The sequence below is a fragment of the Syngnathus acus genome, chromosome 3 (genome assembly GCF_901709675.1).
Source record: "Syngnathus acus chromosome 3, fSynAcu1.2, whole genome shotgun sequence".
NCBI lineage: Eukaryota > Metazoa > Chordata > Actinopteri > Syngnathiformes > Syngnathidae > Syngnathus > Syngnathus acus.
Window position 1 is genome coordinate 15,004,495 of NC_051089.1, and position 24,127 is coordinate 15,028,621.

Here is a 24,127-nt window from a genome sequence, read left to right on the forward strand (position 1 = left end):
CTGGAAACATGGAAGGTCATGAAGAACGTTCCTGGCAACCAGCAACTACGTTGAACTCATTACTGCATTCAGAAACCTCAGATGCGTCAAATTGCATTACGTATGGATCAGTTTCCTGGGCGCAAAGAGCAGGGTGAATGATTCCCTCAGGACATGAAAAAGGTAGATAGCTGGTATCAGGGACGTTGGGATGCAGCCATGAATGCTGATTGAAGTTGGATTCACAAGAGAGGATAAACTCTATGCAATCCTTCTAATCAAATCACTATATTCTGATTAATATTTTGTTAATGGAATATGAATTAAAAGGTGTGTAGAATGTTTAGATTTTTCAGTGTTCATTTATGTTAAAGATTCACTATTTTCCATTAATATTGAATTGAATTCAATACGATAAATATACAAGAAAAAGTTGTATAATGTGTGAAGTTAGGTAAATACAGAACGTCAGTAATTTATGAAAGATATTAAACTGACACTACACCATCCCACAGCAGTGTGACTTTCTGAATTATAAAATTGTGGATGTCTTTTCTTCCGTGTTTAGTTGTTTTTTGTTGTTGATTCCAGCTCCGGCCTTCCTGTGTGGAGTTTGCATGTTCTCCCCGTGCTTGCATGTGTTTTCTCCAGGTTCCCCCCACATTCCAAAAATAAGTACGGTAGGCCGATTGATCAATCCAAATTGCCCGTTGGTGTGAGTGCGAGCGCGAGTGGTTTGTCAATGTGTGCTCTGCGATTGGCTGACAAGTTCACGGTGTTCCCCGCCTACTTCCTTTAGTCAGCTAGATAGGGGCTAGGAGGTCCGTGACCCTTGTGAGAGCAAGTGGTACAGAAAATGGATGGATGAATGGATGTTATAATAACACAACCAAAGACTACTCATTCAAAATGAATTGCTTGCAGTGAATATGATACTTTCAAGTAGTCTGCCATTGATGTAAGAGTGTGCTTCTTGCTGTCATACCTCTTGACCTAAAAAACTTTCTTCCCTCAACTGCGTAGGCTTGAAACGATTTCTTATTCAGTAAACAATACATCACACACTTGTAAAGCAACACACACACACACACACACACACACGTTTCTCATGCAAGCTGAGCAGGCTCACTGTGACTCAACCCCTTTGTATGTTCGCTACATTAATTGGCTGACTAACAGAATACAACAGCTAGTTATATTGACTCATGTTTTGACTCATACCATTATTTTCTTTCACTTATTATTTAGCAACCGCTTTGAGGGTAATACAAGGTTACTAAAAGTATCTCCAGAATTCCCATATTTAACTTAGTAGAACACTTTGGGTGAACATACTGAAGCAGCATTGCAAAATGGCACGCATGTCATACAGGCATACACAGATGGCTCTGTACTATTTTGATCTCTATGAGTCGATGAGCAGTGACATCCTATACAGTCAATATGTAAATATTTATCTGCAACATTCATAGTGCTACTCTATGCTACAAATAGCAAAACGCCAACAACTTCTGTCTTCTATATGATGACCCAAATGTAACGGTGAGTGATGTTTAACTCCATTTCACCAATCATATGGAGCCAGGTAGTCACATGACAATACACGGGCTTGCACAGATGAAGCATAGCCGCAATTTGTATCCACAATTCAAACGTTAACCAGACCTCTTTGTTTTGACAGGACATATTACAAAGCCAATTTAAGGATTGACTTCCCCTTTAAAATAATTTTAAAAGCCTGCACAATTTATATTGTGTTTTGTAAGTAACTAAATCATTGTTGTCAAACTCAAGGCCCGCAGGCCAGAAATGTTCCGCCCCATAATTTTCTGTGGCCCGCGAAGACAAATTGAACATCAATTTCATGTGTCAATATTAAAATGACAAATTTTCTTCATTTTTAAAAAATAGAGTTATTGCTATCAATTCTTATTACCATTAATCTTTTTAAAATATTGGAAACATTTTTACTCGACTCTTATTTCCAAACTTGTTATTTATCAGTTTGTTGTGTAGTCTATACTGTATGGCATTGATGTTCATAATGGCCCTCCGAACGAAACTGTGATTACGATGCAGCCAGAGATAAAAATGAGTTTGACACCCCTGATACTATCCTTTTCTAAATTTAATTTAAAACTTTAATATTTGCCAAAAGAAAAAAAATGCACTTCTCATATTTAATACGACGACTTGTGTTGGTTAGCCGTGGTTTGTGAAAATCACATTTTCAAATTATTTTTTTTTATGTCACAAAATTACATGAAACACCAATGTGATATAAATCTGTTACTGATTTGTGTTTTCTGTAAACAGTGCCTTTCTAATGCCCTCATGGCCTCATTTGACATTTACCTCAGCAACTCTGAGGTAAATATGACACTCAGCCTGGCAGACTGCTAATAAAGGTGACAGCGGGAGGGCAAAAAGCTGCTTGGTGTCCCACCCTGCTGTTTGGAGGCACAAACTTCACGGACGCTCAAGAAATGTCCTCATAACATCGTGCCAACAACATAACATGAGTAATGTTATGTTCAGGTCCCCAAGGTGTAGAAGAGAATCCAGTCCATTTTAGAAATAAAAGCTCATCCAGACTCAGATGAATGAAATGAAAATAATGCAAGGTATCAAATTATCCACGAACCAGTTCCGGTCCACGGACCGGGGGTTGGGGACCACTCACTGCCCTACCATATTATTTAATTTGAAAAAATAAAATGTTAAATATAGTAATACAGAGAACATGATTCCTTAAGTATTGGATTACCCTTGGGTAATAATCTTGCGTGTTCTTTGCAGTCTTTTGTCTAAATATTAGTGTGTATACTTTACATATGATTTCCTCCCCCATGCAAACAATATGAGCTCAATATTTGTCAATTCTAAGGGCGTTTCACGATTTTGGTGAGTCCATTTTAAAGGGAATGAGAGAAGCCACTTTGATTGGAGGCGACACAACTCAGCTGTGTTGACACCCACAACACAGAAAGATGCCTGTTTTTACCTGGACCAATCTTGCATGCATCTGCAAAAATACCAAAACCCAGTCTAGCCCGCTCCTGCACAGATTTACACCACGGCTCACACTAGATTTGCACTGGGCATGAAAATAAAACCCTTTGTATGCAGCCTTGTTGCAAAACTATAAATCATTGTCCAAATACTAACAGCAATCATTCAGTGTCCAGGATTATTGCAAATAGTCCCCCACACAATCCTCCAAACACTCACGCCTTCATTCCAGTTATTATGTGAAGCTGAGCAACATTAAGATACGGCTGCTGTTTCCAAATCGCCTTTGACTCCCAAGACAAAACTATCAGGCCTGCAGCACATTTTGACTCGCGTGTCTGTCTTCTTCTCTGCATCTTTGACCCGAGCTTGAACCCAGAGTCTCAACAATAAAGCGCAAAGGGGGAAAACAGCAAACATTGCGTGTTTGTTTTCAGTTTGTCGTCATATGCATTTCGCATGCGATTCTTAAGAAGTACCAGCAGCCAGATGCACTTTGACAACGGTTTCATTTACATATTGCATTGCATTCGGTTGGCTTCATGAAGCATCCTCTGTAGAATCCCCGTGTGCCTTCTTACCATCATGGTTTACTGGTAAGTCTCAGATGGATTTTACGCGGAGGTTTTTATTCAATCTATCAGCTTGATGTTCTAACATCAGTCATTTGTCTCTTGTGTCACCTCGGCCTAGCAGTTAAAACACACTAGGGGTGATTAGTGGCTACAGCCATGACATTTATATGCACATCCCAAATTTATTTCCTTTATTCAGTAAACAAAGACATAATTAAAACACACCATAACATTTGCAATATACTCTTGCTTTAATTGGTTTACTAGGATGCAGTGTATTATTAGATAGCCTTGCATTTCAAATGACCATAGATTTAATTATAGATCGCTTTTACACTTCAATTTAATAACTGAAACATTCATTTTATTCAGATGGTTGTCCACTGTCTGTATAATTTGATTATATTTAATTATAATTATATTTATACTGTCTGTATAATTTAATTAATTTTTACCAATATCTTATTCAAATTTCTGTTACAGTTTTTCTCCTTAGAAGGATTTTTTTCCCTTCCTTTATCACCAAGGGCTTGCTAATGTGGGATTGGTTTTCTTATATATATCTAGTGTGATTTTTGACTTTCTTAATGTTGGAAGTTCCTTGAAATAAAACTTAATTTGTGCACGGGCTTAATATAAATAAAATGCTTTCCTCTTGGATTGATTTTAGTGGCATATTATTGCCTGAAATGTACAACCTCGAGGCAATTGAGTTTTCCCATTGGAGAGCTGAGCTGCAGGATCCATTCTATTTAATAAAGTGAGAGCTTGTCATGACAGGTAACCAGGTGGATAGTGTGACATACAGACAAATTACACTACTGTGTTTATAACCTACTGCTGATATTTTATTTCCTAGTGTGTGCTTGTGCTTCCTATTTGTATGTTTCCCACTTGACAGAGGAGGTCGAGAGAGAGTGAGACAGAGGAACGGTCCAAGGCTGCGAATTTAATCTGGCTCCTGTGGTCATGTGATTAATCGTGGCTAGGGACCAGGGTGCTGTAATTTATGATGAGGGTGGTAGCGCGGGGTGGGGGGACTTCAACACATTGCGACTCCAGGGGGAAATCTCACTCTCCAACCAATCCGATCGTCTTCTCCAGATCTCCTTCCACCAACACAATAACATACAGCTGGGCTTTGAGTAAGCAAGCTATTAATTTCTGGGACAATGCAGGAGATGGAAGAGACTCCTTGTGCAGTTTTTAATGAAGGAGAGTTGATGACCCATGGCACACACTGGTCACAAAAATACATTATCAATTTGACCTTTTTTTTAGTACAATTAAAAAAAACGTATTTGAATATCAATGAAAACTGCCAAACATCCATCCATTTTATGAACCGCTTATCCTCTTATCCAACCAGCCTGAGACATGAAGAAATTGATCTCAGTGAGTGAACTCGTGCAATACTGCCAAGTATTGGCATTGCTTGGTGTCGGATATTCGCAACTTCATACCTGAACTCATAATATGTTTATGATGTAGCTGATGAAGCCAATGGTTCTGGCGGCCGTGGCTTATGCAGTAGAGCGGGTCGTTCAGTAAGCGACTATTCGAACTCAGCTCTCTGTCCGAGTCTCGAGTCGTTGTGTCTTGGGCGAGACAAAAATTCTAAATGAGAAAGTATTATAAACAAAACGAACACACGAACGAACGAATGAATAAACGAGCAAATGAATAAATAAACAAATAAATAAACAAATAAAAATAAATGAATAAATAAATCACAGGCTTGAATACGAAATGTCTCACCTGTGATTGAACTGCAAAAGTTTAAGAGTGTGGGATTTTTTATGATGAAACACGTTCTTGGTGTTTTTTTCTTGCTAATTACAACATCGAATTTGAAAGTCCTTCCTAACTCGTAAGGAAGAAAACACAGACAAGAGACATAAGAATGGACGTAATAAACACAACTGTAGTTTTTCATTTATAACCCCTCTTATCCAATTGTATAACCCAATCCTAGTTGTTTTCATATACCACCCCTGTCTGGTTTGAACTAATTACAGAAAATATTAGACATCAGAGCAGTGACACTCGCTTGACTTTAATGCAGGTAAGAGAGTGATTTTGATGACAATAGTGTGGAAGTAAAGGAAACAAGAAATTTCTATGGTAATGAGCAGCAATACAGGTTTCTGATTTTGAATCAAGGATACGTTGACAGGGTGAATAGAGGATCTAACCTGAAACCTTTCACTTTGATTCTCGCTCCAGCATCATGGTTACTTCTGTCTGATTCAGGCTTTTTGGTAAGTCAAATGACTTTGGAAAAGGTGTTTGGTGGTGTGCTTTTGGGTGAATGCTGTGTTGCCAAGATCAAGCAGTGCTGAGAGCAGCGAGTCTGACCTTCCCCACCAGCTGCTTCCCTACGTGTGCCTTGCCAGTATTAGCCGCTTTTGCTCTCTGACTTTTTCCCTTTGCATTGTGCTGTTCATTCTCCATTATCTGCATTTACTTTTTCGGGTGCATGGGTAATCTCAACACGCCTCCGGGTGTATATATAGCAGTTCTTTCGACCTTCACATTGTTTATGTGTCCCTGTAAATATTTATATAAAGGGACAGCGGGGTGTCATCTCACCTTACATTTGAGCTTCTCAGCAACAACGCACATCATGCTGGGGAGTTTCACTTTGATCAGGGGTTGGCAAAAGGTGAGCCGCGGGCTGCATGGGGGTCCGCACCCACACTCAAAGTGGCCCCTTAACTGATTTCCGAACATGACTATATTTCATTTACCATGTCAGTTCTGAGTTGTAATAATGTTGTCGATGAGAGAAGATGACCACGTTTTTAAATACGTACGAACATACTCACAAGAAACAGATCACGTGTAAATAAGAGTTGTGCTTTCATTTTAGATATGATGTTCCTTAAAACAGACAACAATAAAAACACCTTTCTGTTTATATTATGTTTATTGTTATTGCTTCCATTTCGAATGCTGTTCTCCATCTTTTTCACGCGCTGATCCTGCTTCTTTAAACATAAAACAGGCGTCCATCCATCCATCGTTGCTGTGATTTTCTCTCATCGCTAGTAGGTTATAACACCCCTCTCCTAAACCATTTCATCTCTCCCTCTCCCCTCCTCCTTCTCCTCCTCTTGAGCGCACTCCTCCACCTACCTCACAGACACATGGATGCTGCCGCCGCCAGGGCATCCTCTCCTCCTTGCTCTTTCTGAGCGCATCAAACTAAACAAAACAGAGGGTGGACAAAGAGGAACAAGTGGCCGCTCCCGGGCGTGCCACAACAATGAGTCGGTCCTGCCTAAAATTGAATGGATTAGCCAATCTATTCTGAGCTCTAATGAGATTAGAGGGGCAGCGAGCAGACATGCAGGGTGGCGGCGGCGTGGTACCTTTCCTCCGGCTCCCCGGGGACTGCTCCCACGGGAAATGGCGCCGTTGATGCCGCTGGACGCGCGGTCGATGTCGAGGGACCTTTGGAGACATTTGAACGCACGCTCACCTGCGCCGCGCTTGAGCGGGGCGCGGATTCCTCGAAGTAGCGCTCCAAAGTAGAGAGACGGAACCCGAAGATGAAGTACCAGAAATACATCACGGTGATGCAGATGGCCATGGGAGTGACAGCCTCCAACAAAGACTGCCTCCCCACCAAGAGACAGCTGTGGTGAGTTAGGGGCGTTGGAGGTGGATGAGGTGGCTTCTTTGTGCGTGTGCATGGAAGCGGACGTGTGTGTGGCTTCTTGGGTGTGGAAAAAATAGCTTTCATCTGAGCCTCTTAAAGCGTTGTGCTCACGGAAGGCGTCAAAGTTGCAGCTGAACACGAGCAGCTGTTGGCGGAAGTGGCTGGCTGTGCTGGAGTCGATACAAAAACATCCGCGCCGGTGCACGAGACATACTACACATTTAGCCCGGTGTGTATACGTGTGCACATTTTGCATGATATGATCATGCGTTAGTTTTCACACAAGCGCACAATACGGGCTGGTGTTGTCACAGCCACTGTTCAACTCATTTAAAGCCCACCTGCTGTTTTCCGTTTAAAACAATTTGATCTGTGTGTCTTTGATTTGTACTATTTAAAAAAAAAAAAAAGGGAGGGGGGCACCCCGCACTCCTAATTACTGATTCAGTAGCTTCCTGTGCATGTTGGAGTCTCTTGCTGAAGGCTTCACTCATTTTGCGTGTATGATTTTCCACTCCATTTGACCAGTTGTCTGCCTTAATGGTACATAAACAATATCAGTTGCACGCACGCACTCTCGTACGCACGCACGCACACAGACACGTTCTCATCCATTTTTCTATATAGTGTGTTGCAAATAAATCATCATCATGAACACTCATCATCAACATCATCAGATGCTAGCCTCTTGCAAACAGCCCTATGAGTTTGTGGTTGAACCATGTTTTTCTGTGGGTGAAATTGGGTTTTGTTGCACCCCTCCTTGCTGGATCTCATCATCTCCACATACGGAACTGATTCTCTTTCAGTGAAAATAGTGTGCCTGTTCTGGAATTTTGCATGCCAGCCCTAATGACAGTTAAATATCAACTCCCTTTGGATTATGTTGAAATTGTTCGATTTGAAATTCTGTTATCTTTGTTTTCTATTCCAGACTAAGACTAACTTTATTATTATTATTTTTTTAAAAGGAAGTTCTTTGTTATGGAAGCATTTAGATTAAGACTAATTTAATGATTGTTCAGTTGTGTGTGGAGTTGAGAATAGGAGGAAGGTGAGAAAGTTGAGTTGGGGTGTAGGTCAGTCGCATTCTTAATTGCAGCTCAGCAAATACATCAAAATGGAAGTACAATATTTTCAAGTTAGGACAGGAATTGGCATCTTGGTGGTGGCCACAGTTTCAGCAGCACTACTGGTGGGGGCAACAAAGGATTAAATAAGGACCAAAAAAACATGCCCATATGTCTATTTTTTTACTGAGCCAATGTCCAGATAAGTATCTTAATATATTTTAATACTTTGCATATGAAAGAACAGCTCTTCAACTACAAAGGCTACGAAGGAAAGAAAAAAAAAAACACATACTGTGCAAAAAGTCTCGCTTGCATAACAATTCCCATTCAAAGATGGCGCAAAACAGCAGAGCAACATGAAGTGGAAGAACAAAATTTTTTGCTGGTGCTCACAAAAACTGACTCACTCGAAGATTTAATATTCTATTACCCTATCTTTGTTCTTAGGCTGGCTCGTTCACACAATACAGTATAGGGCAGTATTTAAGGTGGTTCCCTCCGCATCAACGGAGATCTGTCACAACGGCCACTTGCAGGGCAGCACTGGCAAAACTGGGGCCCCAAGAAAAAATGTACACTCCCATTCATAAATATATCATTGATACAAACAGACCATACCATAACATGCCATTTGGCATCCTTTATTAATTAAGAGTGAAACAGCTAACAACTGCAATAATAAGGAAATAAATACTCAACAAAAATAACAAACAAATATACTAATTCTAAAGTGAATATGCAAGTGTGCCATTTACAGAGGAACACTTCTGCATTTCTTTTTATGTAGTTCATTAGGGTCATCATGTGACAAAAATTATGCAAAGTCATAATTAAGACTTATGATTACCACGCCACTTAAGTGCTCTTGTGCCATTGATGAGCGGAGCGGAGGTAGGCCTAAGTCTTAATCAGGTTCATTGTTGAAAAGCTCCACTCAAAAGAGGCAACTGAAACAAGGACAGTTACTGCAATATGGAGGGTAATCCAGACATTGGATACAGTATAGTTTGATATTATTAATAATAATAATCAATCTTCAGTTCCGACAGAGGAGGGAAGTAGATTCCAATCTAATGAGTCACGGGTAGGAGCACCAACAACTTTTATTTCAACAAGTTATTAACATTCAAGTGAAGCTTGAGCTTTCCCTTTTTGTATATTGGTTTGTTTGTGATCCAGATTCAAGCTATCATTTGTACACCACATGTTGTCTTGCTTTGCAAATGCAGGTCGCAGCATTCCCTCTGATTGGTCAGATGCGGTGCCTCTCTCTTTCCCGATGCAAATGGTGCTAATTTGGGCACCTCATGCAATAGATGCGCATGTTTGTACGCATATTCACATCTAATGTGCTGTGCATTTTTGTGGAAATGACTCCCTTTAAGCAAACCAGGCCGTTTGTGTTTCAATTCGATTTACATATTCCGACTTGGGCTAAGGACCTGCTTGCTCTTATTATCCGATGAGTTCAAAGTCAAAGTCAGCTTTATTGTCAATTTCTTCACATGTCAAGACACACAAAGAGATCGAAATAACGTTCCCACTATCCCACGGTGACAAGACATAGTACACAATATACATACAAGTAAACAACACAAAAAGTAAAAACAAGAAGGCACAAACAATGAATAAATAAGAGTGATGAATAAATAATAAATAAACAAATAACATAATAAATAAGAGGAGCAAAAATGGAGCAAGTGCGCATACAGCAGCAGCAGTTCAAAGTGCTTTTAAGCAATGTCACGTCACGTCTCGTCCCCGGTTGTTTTATGTGCATATTGTCTTAGTTTCTGTCCGTGTGCCTGTCTGCTCGCCCCTCCCCTCCTGTGTGCCCATGATTGGTGTGATCATTCTCACCTACCTCTTGTTACCTGTCGTGTATATAAGTCCTGTCTGCCCCTCACGCCCCGTCGGTTCATTGTTGTCGTACTGTCTTGTTGTCGTCATGTCCTGCTGTCTTCATGGTTCACGTCCCGGTCAGTCAGTCAAGTTATTGTTTTGTTAAGTCATGTCAGTTTGCCGAGTCGGTTAGTTTGTTTTCTCCAATAAACCCTGGTCCAAGCTGCATTTGGTAGCCCTGCTCCACCCGATCCGTGACACGTCTGCCTTCAATTTATATTCCAACTTAAAAGTTTTACTTAAACATTTTTAGCACCAATTTCACATAAGAAGAATCTCCCAACTAGACACCCAACAAAAATACAGAAACAACGATGATCTCGTCTCAACTTGCTCACAAAGAGCTGATATACTCTACATATATACTATAACACCACTACTAGTACAGTTACAAAATAAAACAGTGACATTGATTATGAAATAAGTTTCAATGATTTTGTGATGATTTTGTCAGTCAACCAATCTCAGTTTATGCTTTTATTTGAAATACAACCTGCCAGAGTGGCGAGTCAGAATGGTGCAGTCAGCTGCCACAGTTGAAATTCACCCAGATTTGGAAGGTTGGCAGGCGTTAATGTCAAGCCCTGCCTGCACATGATCTGAATGATTCAACTTCCTGTGGACCATGTGATTTTTGGAATAATCCAAGTCTTTCATGCTAATGTTAGGCTAGGAGTGTATCCCGCAGTGACACATCTAAAGTTCTGTTAAGGAGAAAGACATATACGTTAATATATAACATTTAAAAAAAAAAAGCATTACCAAATTAAACATATTAAATTTCATATTAATGTCATTTTATCATTTATATACAATTTTTCTTCCTGGAGACATAACCAATCCAGTGGCCCTTTGATGAAAAGCAGGAGATGAAATATTTGTAATTAATATTTGTTATTAATAAACAATAATTTGGGGCACAAATTAAGGAATCATTTCTCATGGCACACCTGATGATCTATCACCACACAGGAGGGTCTCGTGGCACCATGGTTGGGAATCACTGACTCGGGGTAATATGCCCCCGACTTAGTCACACAAGAGAAAGGCTTTCACTTCTTAGCTCATGCCACTGCTGTCAAATGGGATGCAAAGGACATAGTGGTGACTTGGTTTTGACGCTTCTCCCTTTAAGAGTGGCGCGGCGGTATGTCTGTGGCCATTACATCATGGTGGGGGAAGGGGCACGACCATTAAAAGTGGATTACTGTATTGCCTCAGACAGCTACTTTAACCATGAGAAGCTGATCTATGGTGTGCCTTCACTGCGCACGCCTCACAAAGTCATCCTGTGTATCCACTTGCATGTCATGTCCATTTTTATTCGCAGTGAAGTCCAGGGTCACACACACACGGAAGCGTAACCCACCAAGTTTTATCACCATTAGTTTGAGCATGGCAAGTAGAGAGATGTTCCTGCAAGTCACGTGTGTTGTTGTCCGCCTAATCTCTGACCTCTGTGGCACGTACAATCAATATCTAGACACGGCACCTAGAGAGAATGTCGATCTTGAAAAATCGATTAAATCCGAGATCCCGTATGAATATGTTTCTTTGCTCGCCTCATGTGTGTGCATGTTAAATAAACCGCAACCCACAGAACTATTACAGTTAATTACGTTTCAAATTTGAAATTCCTGCTAAATATTGTCAGTGTTGAAATGTATTATAAAGTTTTTTTTTCTGCTAATCATATCTTTTAATGGTGCGCTTCAGAAACAGCTGCATTATGGTTCACCCATTCTGGTGCCCATATTTATTGTTTTTATGCAATGGAGGATTCAAAAATAAAATCATATTCTGTTATTAATGTTGTCAATGGACGATATGCTGGTTCATGGCATGTGATGCCCATGTGGGTGGGACCATTAACATTTAAAGGGACAGATCCACAGATGCCATAGAGACTCAAATGATAAAAACAAATTGCTACAACCAAAATGCATCCAAATCTTTGTCGAAAAGGAACGGTTTCATCTGCATTATTAGTGTTATAACACTCGTGCTAAAATAAACAATAACAAAAATCACAACTGCATCCACCAAAGAACATAACAGATTCCTACCCGAGTATGAAAATATCCAAAACGCAACCTATTCCCACAAATGCTGATTACAGATTGCTGCAATGTTGACATTTCTTCATAATAACGATAACTGGTAGTTGTATGGCAACTTTCATGGATATGTGAGTCTTGATTCTTAATTAGAGGCTATACAACACAACAAGAAGCATCAGCATAATTTCCTCATGTGCATCTGACTAAAACCTTCTACAGTACCAGCCCTGATAAGAACCTCCTGCACCTTGAAATCTGCCCATCCATTGACCGTCTGATAGTCTTTAATCCAACTAAACGCATCTTGAGCTCTGACTGAGATTATAGTTACACCACAAAACAATCTATACTGAAGGTCATAGTTTGCTTCAAAGGGCCATTAAAATTGTCAACCCAAATAAATGTATAAACGTCTCATATTGTATTTATAGTATAGGCTACACAACAAACCAATGAATAACTAGTTTTCAAACAGAGACTAATAAAAACTGTTCAAATATTTAAAAATGAAATATTGAAATCAAATCAAATATTTGAAAATAAAAAAATATTTCAAAAAATGAATGGTGATTAAAAAATTGCTAACAATACCTCTATTTTTTAAAAGTGAAAACAATTTGAAATTTTGGAATTGACATATGAATTCAATGCACAATTTGTCTTCGTGGGCCACCTAAAATGATGTGGCGGGCCGTATCTGGCCCCCGGGGCTTGACTTTGACACCTGTGCTGTAGATCAACAGAATGTTCGCAATTTTAGTACCTCCCCACTCATGCCCAAATAATGGAAAATGTGCAAATTTGGCATGCAAAGTAGTCTTCCTCAAAGAACTCGTGCTAAATAAGATATGTCATATGTAATTACTTTGAGATCATCTATAAATAGTAATTAGCTGACATCTATATAAACTGTCCACAGCTCTTCCCAACACGTGGGTGAATGTTCTCGTATCATTGACCAGATGTCTCGTCTGCTTCCCACTTAGAGTGACAGCTTTGCCCGGTGTTCCCAGTCCACCTGCTTAATGATGCATAAAGTCAGATCCCTTCTTCCCCACAACACACAAAAACACACCCACACTTGCACACAACGTGCACACAAATCTGCCCTCTCCTTCTCTTGACCCGACATCCTCCCTCTCTGAAAGAACACACACACATACACACACACACATACACACACACACGACTCCCGTCCTCCCCCTCCTCTCACCCAGTTCCACTCAAGGAGGCCCCGAAGCGTAATCCGACACAAACTGACAACGATGCGTATTAGTTACCTCAGCAGGAGTCCGAGTCTGGGGTTGGCCTGTCATGATAATCACAAGTTTGCATTAAAAAAAACGTGCAGAAATGTATTTTTTTCTATTCCCTCTTCTCTTTATATCTCCACCCAGCTCTTCGGGAAGTCCTGTGAGAGGATTATATATTTCACATTTATTTTTGCTTGGATTTGTTCCTGCTTGTATTATGAGTGTGTTGGGCAAGGTTGGTAGTTGTGTACATTTCATCGCAACCTCTGAGTTGCAAATTTACACGTGTATGGGACAGTCATTATCCCCCCCCCCAAAAAAATGCTTGTGCAAAGGTAATTCATTCTTGTATAAAGGTAAATTAGTCTTCCATTATGCCCCAGTTTTTTCCCCTGAACTAATCATCCTGCTGCTTTGGAAATCACACTTCTTAGTTTATTTTGGCAAAGTGTAGGTTTACGCACGTTTGTGTGTGTTGGTGTTTCCCTTCATCAGAAACTCGCATGTTCTTACTTTAGGCAGAATGTTTGTAATCTCCTCTCAAATGGTTTATGTCACTAAAGGGAACAGATTAACAAAGGTTTAAATGACTCCCGGCTCACCCCCTTACAACCGCCCGCTCTCTGAGCGTCGCATGGGAGTAGGTCTATGCGGATGTATTTTTTTAGAGGTGTGTCTGTGTTTTGGTAATAGGGTAACGTTCCTAACATTGAAAAAGTTCACTTTGGCGCATGTCTCCCAAAACTATAGTTCTTTTTATCATGTCTACATTTTCAGACTAAAAATATCCTCAGTTGATAACATTATTTTTACACTGCAAAGCAGATTCTCAGCTGGATTTGTTGAATTGTGCTGAATAGTGCTACGTCATATTATTTCTTTTCCACCCAATCAGATGCAGCCAGTTAACCGCAGGTTTTTATTTATCTATCTATCTATCTATCTATCTATCTATCTATCTATCTATCTATCTATCTATCTATCTATCTATCTATCTATCTATCTATCTATCTATCTATCTATCTATCTATCTATCCATCCATCCATCCATCCATCCATCCATCCATCCATCCATCCATCCATCCATCCATCCATCCATCCATCCATCCAATTTTATGTGGTGATGGTTCATAGGGTAGTTGGGTGTTTGATAAAATATGAACATGTTGCTTTGACCAGGTGTTGAAGAGAAGACAAAAATCCCCTTTTGCAAACAAGTATGTAGTAAACAACTAGAAGAAAAAAAACCTAATGCATTTTCAGAGGTCACTGTTAGAAATAGTTTTGATTGCATAATGAAGTCAGTTTCAGTTAGTGTAGCACTAGTAGCATGCAAAGTTCCATTCACTGTTGAAATGCTTTACTGAGGTTCATAAACTTTCCTAAATAAGCCGTGTAAATGGCCCTTGTCTCCACTGTACTGCTCCAGGCTGGACCATTGATACAAATAATTGCAAACACTTGCTTAATTCATCTGTTTTATCCAATGTCACCCAAGGGCACATGAAAACATTGATTACAGCAGACTTCATACGGCACTGATCGTCAGTGTTCAGTCCAGTATGCTTTTATGTAGGGTGAAGTAATACGTAACTTCGGCAAAAGGCATTGAATGGAAAGAGGGCCCCATCAGAGACTCACGTCGCCCCATCAGAGCAGAGCAGCAATGACTTTTAGAATCTGCGAGTCACGCGTTCTTGACCTGTGGTGTCTCACGACTGACATGATGGCTCACAGGGAGCTGACTAGAGGAAATACATCACTGCCGTCCCTCAAATCGAGAAGGACACAGCAGAGGGGCTCCACTTCTGCCTGACAGAGTTGACATTTATTATTTTATTTTTTTGTCCTTTGCTTGGTGGATTTGTGTCTAGTTGAAAAGGATATAGCAGAAGTCCAGTTCAGAGAACTCATCTGACAGCAGTTTAATCTGTTTACTGTCACATTAGAGAAATTGTAAGTACAATGCAATGTACAATACTAAAATACTCTTGTAACATCAGAAATGTACAGCAATCCATTGTAATATGTTCAAATTAGAGTTAGCTATAGTTGTTGTTAACGGACTGATTCAACTGTTAATTCACAGACTACGGATTAATAATTTACAGTATTTTACAATTGTTATAAAATAAAGTAAGATTCTGTAGTAAATTCGCTGTACCGTATTTTCCGCACTATAAGGCGCACCGGATTATAAGGCGCACCTTCAATGAATGGCCCATTTGAAAACTTTGTCCATATATAAAGCGCACCGGATTATAAGGCGCACCTTCAATGAATGGCCCATTTGAAAACTTTGTCCATATATAAGATATATGTATACACTTGGCCCGCGGGCCGGACTTTGGACACGCCTGCTGTAGTGGCTCAATGTTGGTCCATATATAAGGTGCACTTGATTATAAGGCGCACTGTTGGCTTTTGAGAAAATTTGAGGTTTTTAGGTGCACCTAATAGTGCGGAAAATACGGTAAATTAAAATAAATTTGTGCAAAGTACAGTCTGTGTGCATGGATCATTTCTTTGGTATATTTGCTTAACTATTGCTAATAAAATAGGGCGTTTTGTACCGCTCTGCGCCGTTGTGGTAGGGAACCGGGGGACTCCAATCCGAGTGGCTTTATATAAACATAACAATTGAATTTAGGGACCATTGGGAAATTTTGGGGGTTGACTTCCCCTTTTAAATCTTGTCAATTCCTATTCACCTTTAGCAGTGAAAGGTGCTACTCATTGGAATCTTGATGTCGCCTTAAAATTAAAGAATTCTGCATTATATCGTTTTGTGATATATGAAGAGTGGCTAGTCTTATTACTTGACTGGAAAAAATGCATTAGATTAATCATGTCTGGAAAATGTATGCATTTTGAAGTCGTGTGTTACTTAGTTAATACGTTAGCAGCATCACCGTGCAGGAGTAATTTGTTAACGTCCTGACACCATTTATTTGTTCAGCAATTTAACTGTATGAAAAACATATTTTATTTATTTTCCTTGGTGTAGGGGTCAGACAGCACCCGAATATGACTGGTGTCTCGCCTTGTTTGACAGAATGACGATATGTCTAATCTGCAGTCTCCATCTGTCAGCCCTGTCTGGCCCAAACAGACTTGATCCCCCCCGTCTTTTTCCCGTTTGCCTCTCCCCAGGTGGCTTTAAATGGGCTGACACGCTCTTGACTCGTAACTAACAGGCTGTTTAATGTTTCCTTGACTTGATGGTTCATTTCCTGATGCTGTTACCAGTCTGCATAAATCGTTTATACCTCATTCCATTCCATTTTGAATGGGTAAAATAGTTCAAATAAATGACGTATAAAAAAAAAATCTATAGAAATCTATACTGTTCTGCCATTCAGGAGCTCAATATGTGGTCACATTGACTTATCTAGGTTTTTGCAAAAATAATGTGGTTTTTCAATTTTGAAAACATCTAGACAATTTTATTCACAGACTCAATATCATTCGTGAGATCAGCCTCAAGTCTATTTGAGCTAATAATTATAATTGGAGGCTTTTGGCTCTGTAGAGTGACTTCTACAATACTGTGCAAATAATTTTAAAGAGGGAGTCAACTCAAAAGAATTCTTTACAATACTATGTTGTATGTGGCCACACTAGTTTAAGCATGGTATTCTGATTTATTTACGTCTGTGGAAAATGAGTTTAGCCGCTAAATTCACCTCATTTAATCAATCTCAGGGGATGACCATTTGTCCACTTGCTGTCGACTGAAAATTACATCACAGTTGCCAGGTCTCAGGTCACAACCAATCCCGGCTCAGCTTCACAAAACTTGTGAATAAGTGTGTGTACTGTACATGCTGTGCAAACAGTTGGCAACCATTCAAAGTTTACTGCCTCTCCTGGAATAGGCGTAGAATATGAAATGGATGGCCAATGTGTAATGTTATGCAAACCTTGATCTCAGCAATCCTGGCCAAAGTTCTCTTTCCTTTCACAAGGCCAAAGTGTTTGAAGGGGGTTTCAGCGAGGTTGTCTGAATCAAGCAGGTCCACGTGTCTGCAACAGTGGAAGTGGGGCCCGTGAGCACAAATGATGCATGTTCAACAGTCCCCATTACTTCAGGCCAGAGAGTCAGACATTACGAAGCACTCAGAGCCATACGCTGACCGTGTCCCTCTGTCCTTTGTCTCTTTGCATTATGGTCATTTGCTTTATCCTTCGTGTCTTTATTTCGCCTTGCAGCCTCATGTTCCCTCATGCTTTAATCCACCTGTCTTCTTTTGTTTCATCTTTGTTGTCTTAATGCTCAAACTTTCGCTTTTGGCTGCCGAGTGTGTAAAGTCGAATAAAGTGAGCTACTTCAGTGGAGCTATTTTTGATGTATGATCATCATAGTGTGTTGCGGTGGAAAACTCACACATATATGTGTGTGTGTGTTCTAATCAGTATGACACACTGGTGCTGTCCTTGTAGCTCGCACTAAAGTAAAGTGCTCTCCATGTGAACATGTCATAATAAAGTGTTATCATAGAAGTCGAAAAAGCAATTAACCCAGGTATTCTTTACCTAGTGAGCTGAGGTGGCATCTAAAAGAGACAACTGTGAGCTATAGAAACATCAAACGCAGCATTCATTGCCCTTTTAGGTTTTTTTCGAAAATGTGATTTGAAAATTTGAGGGTCATGTGATGGCAGACTTCAGGCTTTGAATGGTGCTGTACAGCAATAATTATTTTACGTCAAGTCTTTAGTTGATTTATCATGATTTTGATGCTGTTGGACATTTACATGTGCACATTTCTGTAATTCTGTGCGATTGATGAAGTTTGTTTCTGACCTGTTTAATCCAGGACAGATACTCTATTTTGGGCTGAAGTCGCATGCAACATTCATGAACTACTTTTCACTGCTGTCAATGTTTCTTGTTATTTCTCTATTTCTGGACCGCAAGATGTGTGCTTTGTTGTTTTCACTGAAGAAGTTGCTTTGGGGACACAGTGAGTGTGCCAGCATTTTCGTGAGTGTTTGCATTCCCCCCTCGGAAAAAAAGGGCTATTAAATTCTAACTGCACTGACATGACATGACTCAATATATTGCCCCAAAAACCAGCATCACTTGCAATTAATGATTCAGAGACCACCCACAAGTAAGCGCGCATGTTCTACTTTCATCTGTCACTCTCAATAGTTGCAATATTAGGACTCTCATGCACACTGAAGATCTGACAATTCTATACCAAATATGCATACCGTATTTTCCGCACTATAAGGCGCACCTAAAAACCTCCAATTTTCTCAAAAGCCGACAGTGCGCCTTATAATCAGGTGCGCCTTATATATGGACCAATATTGACCCACTACAGCAGGCGTGTCCAAAGTCCGGCCCGCGGGCCAAATGTATATATCTTATATATGGACAAAGTTTTAAAATGGGCCATTCATTGAAGGTGCGCCTTATAATCCGGTGCGCCTTTCTGGACAAAGTTTTGAAATGGGCCATTCATTGAAGGTACGCCTTATAATCTGGTGCGCCTTATAGTGCGGAAAATACGGTACTCTCAAAACTTTTTATGATACAGTAAATGCAAAAATAAAAAGGGAACTAATATAGTGGACCTCTGCATACTCAGGGTTTGACACCTAATATGGATCCACCTATTTTTCAAAAATTGGCTGGCAGCCAGTTCAGGGTGTCCCCTGCCTACTACCCAGAGTCAGTTAGGTTAAGCTCGAGTATGCCCGCGACTCTCGCGACAATAATATCTTTGCTCCAAGAAAGTGGTAATTAGATTCACTGTGCTCTTTTCAATATAATGAACCAGTCTGAACCAGTCATATTTTTTTACGCAGCAAACTGCTGCCTAAATTATAATGCTTCACCCAGTTGTTCATAACCTTCTTGGCGGTACCAAACCCCTCAAGTTTGGTATGGAACTAAGTCTGTTCCTTTTCTTTGCCTTCATGTGCATCATCCTCAGACAGGACTGCCTGCAAAGATAGATTGAATCCAAAAGGCTGAGAGCATAGTTGTTCCGATGAGTTATCACCAAGTGTGTGTCCTCACCTCCACTGACCACTTTAGACCACTTTTAGCCTGACTCACTGAATCCATGGGGTTTGATTAAACCCAGGTTAAGAACCCTTTTCTTAGCCTGACTTTATAATAGCAGCTCTTGTGTTTTATTGGGCAAATGTGGGAATAATGCTCAGTTGGTGCACATGACTTCTCATGAAGTGGCTTTACTCCTGATATCATAATTGCATTTAAAATAGAACTCAGTAGCAAACGGATTAAAATCCCTTTTCTGCTGACCTAAACCAAGGTTTGCTAATGTAGGCCAAAAGTGTAAATGTGTTATTTTTCACCGCAACACCAGGTTCCCTAAAAAAAGCATTGTGGCCTAATAATAGAAGTCAAGTGGACATTCCATACCTTGTATCCATCTCCAGGCTACCCCGCTGACATTCAGCCCAATTACTCACACTTGCTTGACTGTCACCACACCCAACAGGAGAACTTGTCCTTTAAAAGACATCAAGTTGTCTTACTTTGATCCCCAAGGCAGCGCTCTGTTTTTCTCTTTAATACGCATCACTTACTGCTGGCAAGCAGTTTGCTCTGAAGATTTAAGTTGCGGTGTGATGAATCTAGGTTCAAATTTGTAAGAGTCAGTTCTGTTCTGCGTTTGTTCTGCACTACTGATTTGACCCTGGGAATTCAAACTAGCAAATAACATAGCAGAAAACACGGTCAACATCATTCTTCTCTCTTTCTCTCACAGGGTAACGCCGCCAGACGGAGAGACGTCACCCACTGGTGTTGCCGAGTCTTCAGATGGGCCTATAGGTGCTACTGGGGGTGCTGGTGCTATGGCCATGCCTGCCACGTCCACCCTCTCTTTGCCCGTAAGTCAGGGGAAACCTTCCTTGCGTCGAATCAAGGGTCGCATTCACCGCAGCAAGAGCCTAGACAGCATTGATCTGCTTGACTCGAACGTAAGTAGGAATGCACATATTCATCAACAGCGTAAAACAAACACTTTCTTAAACACAAATACAAGGATATTTTACAGTTCTATTATAGGACTTTAAACATAACTATATCCCATCATTATAATGCTCCATAAACTTTTTTGTATTTATTGTATACCGTATTTTCCGCACTATAAGGCGCACCGGATTATAAGATGCACCTTCAACGAATGGCCCATTTTAAAACTTTGTCCGTATATAAGGTGCACCGGATTATAAGGCGCACCTTCAATGAATGGCCCATTTTAAAACTTTGTCCATATATAAGATATATACATTTGGCCCACGGGCCAGACTTTGGACACGCCTGCTGTAGTGGCTCAATATTGGTCCATATAAAGGCGCACCTGATTATAAGGCGCACTGTCGGCTTTTGAGAAAATTTGAGGTTTTTAGGTGGGCCTTATAGTGCGGAAAATACGGTAAATGAATATACAGTAAATACAAAAAGAACACTGTACATTCTGTGAAACAAACTGCAGACTCACTCAAGCGTGTTCTGGGGCTGTTTTGTTAAATGTAACACAGGGTTTCTTGAACCTGTCTTGATTGTAAAAAAAAATCTTAAGGCTATTCTGGAGCGGAATGAGATGTTGAGTGTTTGCAGGTCTTACAACAGGACATGCAGCTAATTTAAGACAAAAAGGGAGAAGAAAGAATAGCTCAGAAAAAAAAAAAACGTTGGACTGTTCTGAAGAGTCCTTATATAAATACTAGTGGACATCAGTGGGAAAAATCTAACAACCACCTGACTGTTTAGTTTATTGCCCCCCTCTTAAAGTGTCACACATTTTCAATGATTGTATAAATTAGCCATTTGATGTTCCACGTATTTGTTCTTCAATTGTGAAATTCAAATAAATGGCAGGATGCAATTATTTTGATCAACCTTGCCATCACTCAGATGTGTCGGGACCTTACGTACCAGGCCAGTCTGCTCTACAACGTAAAGTGCAGTTTACTGAATCACAGCTTTGACGTGACATGCACATTAAATTTAAAACATCTTGTTCTCCACTAAACTGATTTTTCATCTACACTCGTTACAGTCACGCCACACACACATGCATGCATGACACAATGACCTTTGGTTATGCAATGTTTCTTCGGCTTTCAGATGAGCACACAACACATTCCATATGCCTCTCTCTATGACTGGCTTACTCTCATAAAAAAGTATTAATCTGATATGTGATTGGATAAGCTGCTTGACGCTGAAAAGCCTGACCAACTCTGGGATCGTCCATTGAGCCCTCTCCACCAGTCAATTCATGATGACATGTGCTCGTGTTGGTGTATGTGTGTGTGCCTGTGTGTTTGTCTGTGATGAGTCATTCTGGGAAAGCCACCAACGGTTTTAAACCCCCCCCCCCCTAAAAAAAAAAAAGAACCATGCCAAATAGCGACTCATGTAAGCCTGCTGAGGCTTTTTCTGGTGGCTCTGGACCACATAAGACACTAGGATACTGTATATCTCTCCCGCAAAGTAATGAATGTCTTTCAACCACTCTGTAGATTTATGCCTTTATAAACCTTCACAATGTGTTGTTTCAATATTCTCGCCTGTTCCTCCACTTTGTGTTGGCAGTGTGTGTGTACGTGTGTGTGCTGGCTTGCTGCGTGTTCAGTAGTGTTGGTTGTCTTTATGTGGTTGTCAGTGGACAAGTCAGACTTGTTGTGACCATGTTTAAGAGGCAGCTTTTGCAGTCAACACAAGGAAATGCAATTTTGCGTTCACTGATGTGAAAGGGGGTCAAAAGTGGACAGAAGAAGATCTACGGCAAAGGGAGGCAGGGGACAAGTCATGGTCAAGCCCTAAGTGATGTGATACTTACGTATTCAAATACTGGCGGATGCATTAGGGGTTGCACGTCAGATTTTTTTATTCAACTAAAATATGAAAATTTAGTCCATTTCAAGTGGCCGTTGATTGATATTTTTTTTAGTATAGCACTATAGTAAAGTAAAGTCAACTATCAGTTATCAACTAGAGTGTAAAAACCCTAGCATGCTCACACACACATCGTTTTATAGATTCAAAATGGCTAAAAATAGAGTTGAGTTTTGTGTTTTTCCAAAGCCACTTAAATGTTCACTGCTGCAATTTATTTGTTTGTGAGGCTTGTGGTTTATGTCACACTCTTTAGTAAGCAGGGGTGAAAAGGTCAATTGAGTAGTTGCAGCTGGTGGAGTTTCTGCTTGGGGGCGGGGACTAAAAACAAATTTATATTAGTGGTGTAAAAGAAAAAATCATATTAATAACAAGATAAGGCAAATTCCATTTTAAACTGCTATTTTTTAAATGCCCAAATAATGCATAACCCTTCATTGGCTTTATTCTTGCCCAGTTATGTGCTTTGTTTACTGCACTGTTGCTGCTCTGTATGCCTTGTCCTCTTGTGTAAAGTCTATTGTTTCAATGTCCAGATGATATTATTGAAGAAGCAGATCTGCTCGGTGCATTTTGGCAATGGAAAATGCGTGTTTATTTATTTCATGCTATTAATTTATTTCTAGAATGTCATCTTGTACTTGGCACTTTCTCTCTCGCTGTGTGTGTGTGTGTGTGTGTGTGTGTGTGTGTGTGTGTGTGTGTGTGTGTGTGTGTGTGTGTGTGTGTGTGTGTGTGTGTACACACACATATATATATATATATATATATATATATATATATATATATATATATATATATATATATATATATAGACTGACAAGTTAATTATGTACCTTCTGCCACCTAGAGGAAGAGCATTTAATTGTTCTGCCTTGTCACTGCATGTCACTTGCCATGGATAAATGGACAAAGGTAGTAAGTACACTGTACAGTGTAGTACATAAATGATTTTCAGACCAATTAAGTGAAATTGGATAATTTCTTGTGGCATACCTGTCACGACACACTAGCACAGTGATTGGGAATCACTGGGCTAGGGTACGCCATCAGAATCCTGCCATGATAGATTGCCAGGAATTGATCGTTTTGTGTAAAACGTAGCATACCGGTATTTTACAACTAGCAGGTATTACAGCTAAAAATGTGTCTTACAAATTTTGTTGTTTGAATGAGTTTTAATAAAGCGACAAGTGATTATACACTGTTAAAACTTGGGTTGAAATGTTGAGATTAATATAGGCACATTTTTCTCACACTATCTGTGGATTTTGTGTTCTGGCATCGAGTTTATTTTCCCTATTCTGCCCTCCCTTCGGTGTATAACCCATTTCATACTCTGATGTGAATACTGCAGACCTGCAGTTGGCAGGCCTCACTGAAGACAAGCCAGATTCGGCAAATGAGAATTCACAGTTTTATCTTTTAGGACTATCCTTCAGCAAGTACTGCCTTCAAACATAGCATCAAGACAACCTGCCAATTTCGCTCCAAAGTCAACCACCCTTCTTCCTGTCTTTTCATCCATGTTTCCTTTCCTTGCAGGAACATATAGTATTACCAACAGATCAAATAGAATATGATGGGTTGTTTTCCACAGAGATGACATGACTGTGTGACTACCTGCCAACTTCGTTTCCCTGTTGTCCATACAGAATAGAGAAAATGCAGGCTAAAAAAAGCTTTCGTATCTATTTCATCCCACTGAGATTGCAGC

General features: G+C 40.1%; 1 protein-coding gene across 9 annotated transcripts in view; it reads left to right on the forward strand.

Moving 5' to 3' along the window:
* Positions 1–6,728: 6,728 nt before the first annotated feature.
* Positions 6,729–24,127, forward strand: part of tjp1a (tight junction protein 1a) — an 80,536-nt gene continuing 63,137 nt past the window's right edge. For 5 of the 9 annotated variants that reach the window (XM_037248327.1, XM_037248333.1, XM_037248329.1 and 2 more), the window contains exons 1-2: positions 6,729–7,212; positions 20,270–20,483. In XM_037248327.1, coding sequence (XP_037104222.1) covers positions 7,121–7,212; positions 20,270–20,483 — 306 coding nt within the window. In that variant the 5' untranslated portion in view covers positions 6,729–7,120. The remainder of the gene's footprint in view (positions 7,213–20,269; positions 20,484–24,127) is intronic. The other 4 variants (XM_037248331.1, XM_037248334.1, XM_037248337.1 and 1 more) reach the window with 1 other exon arrangement.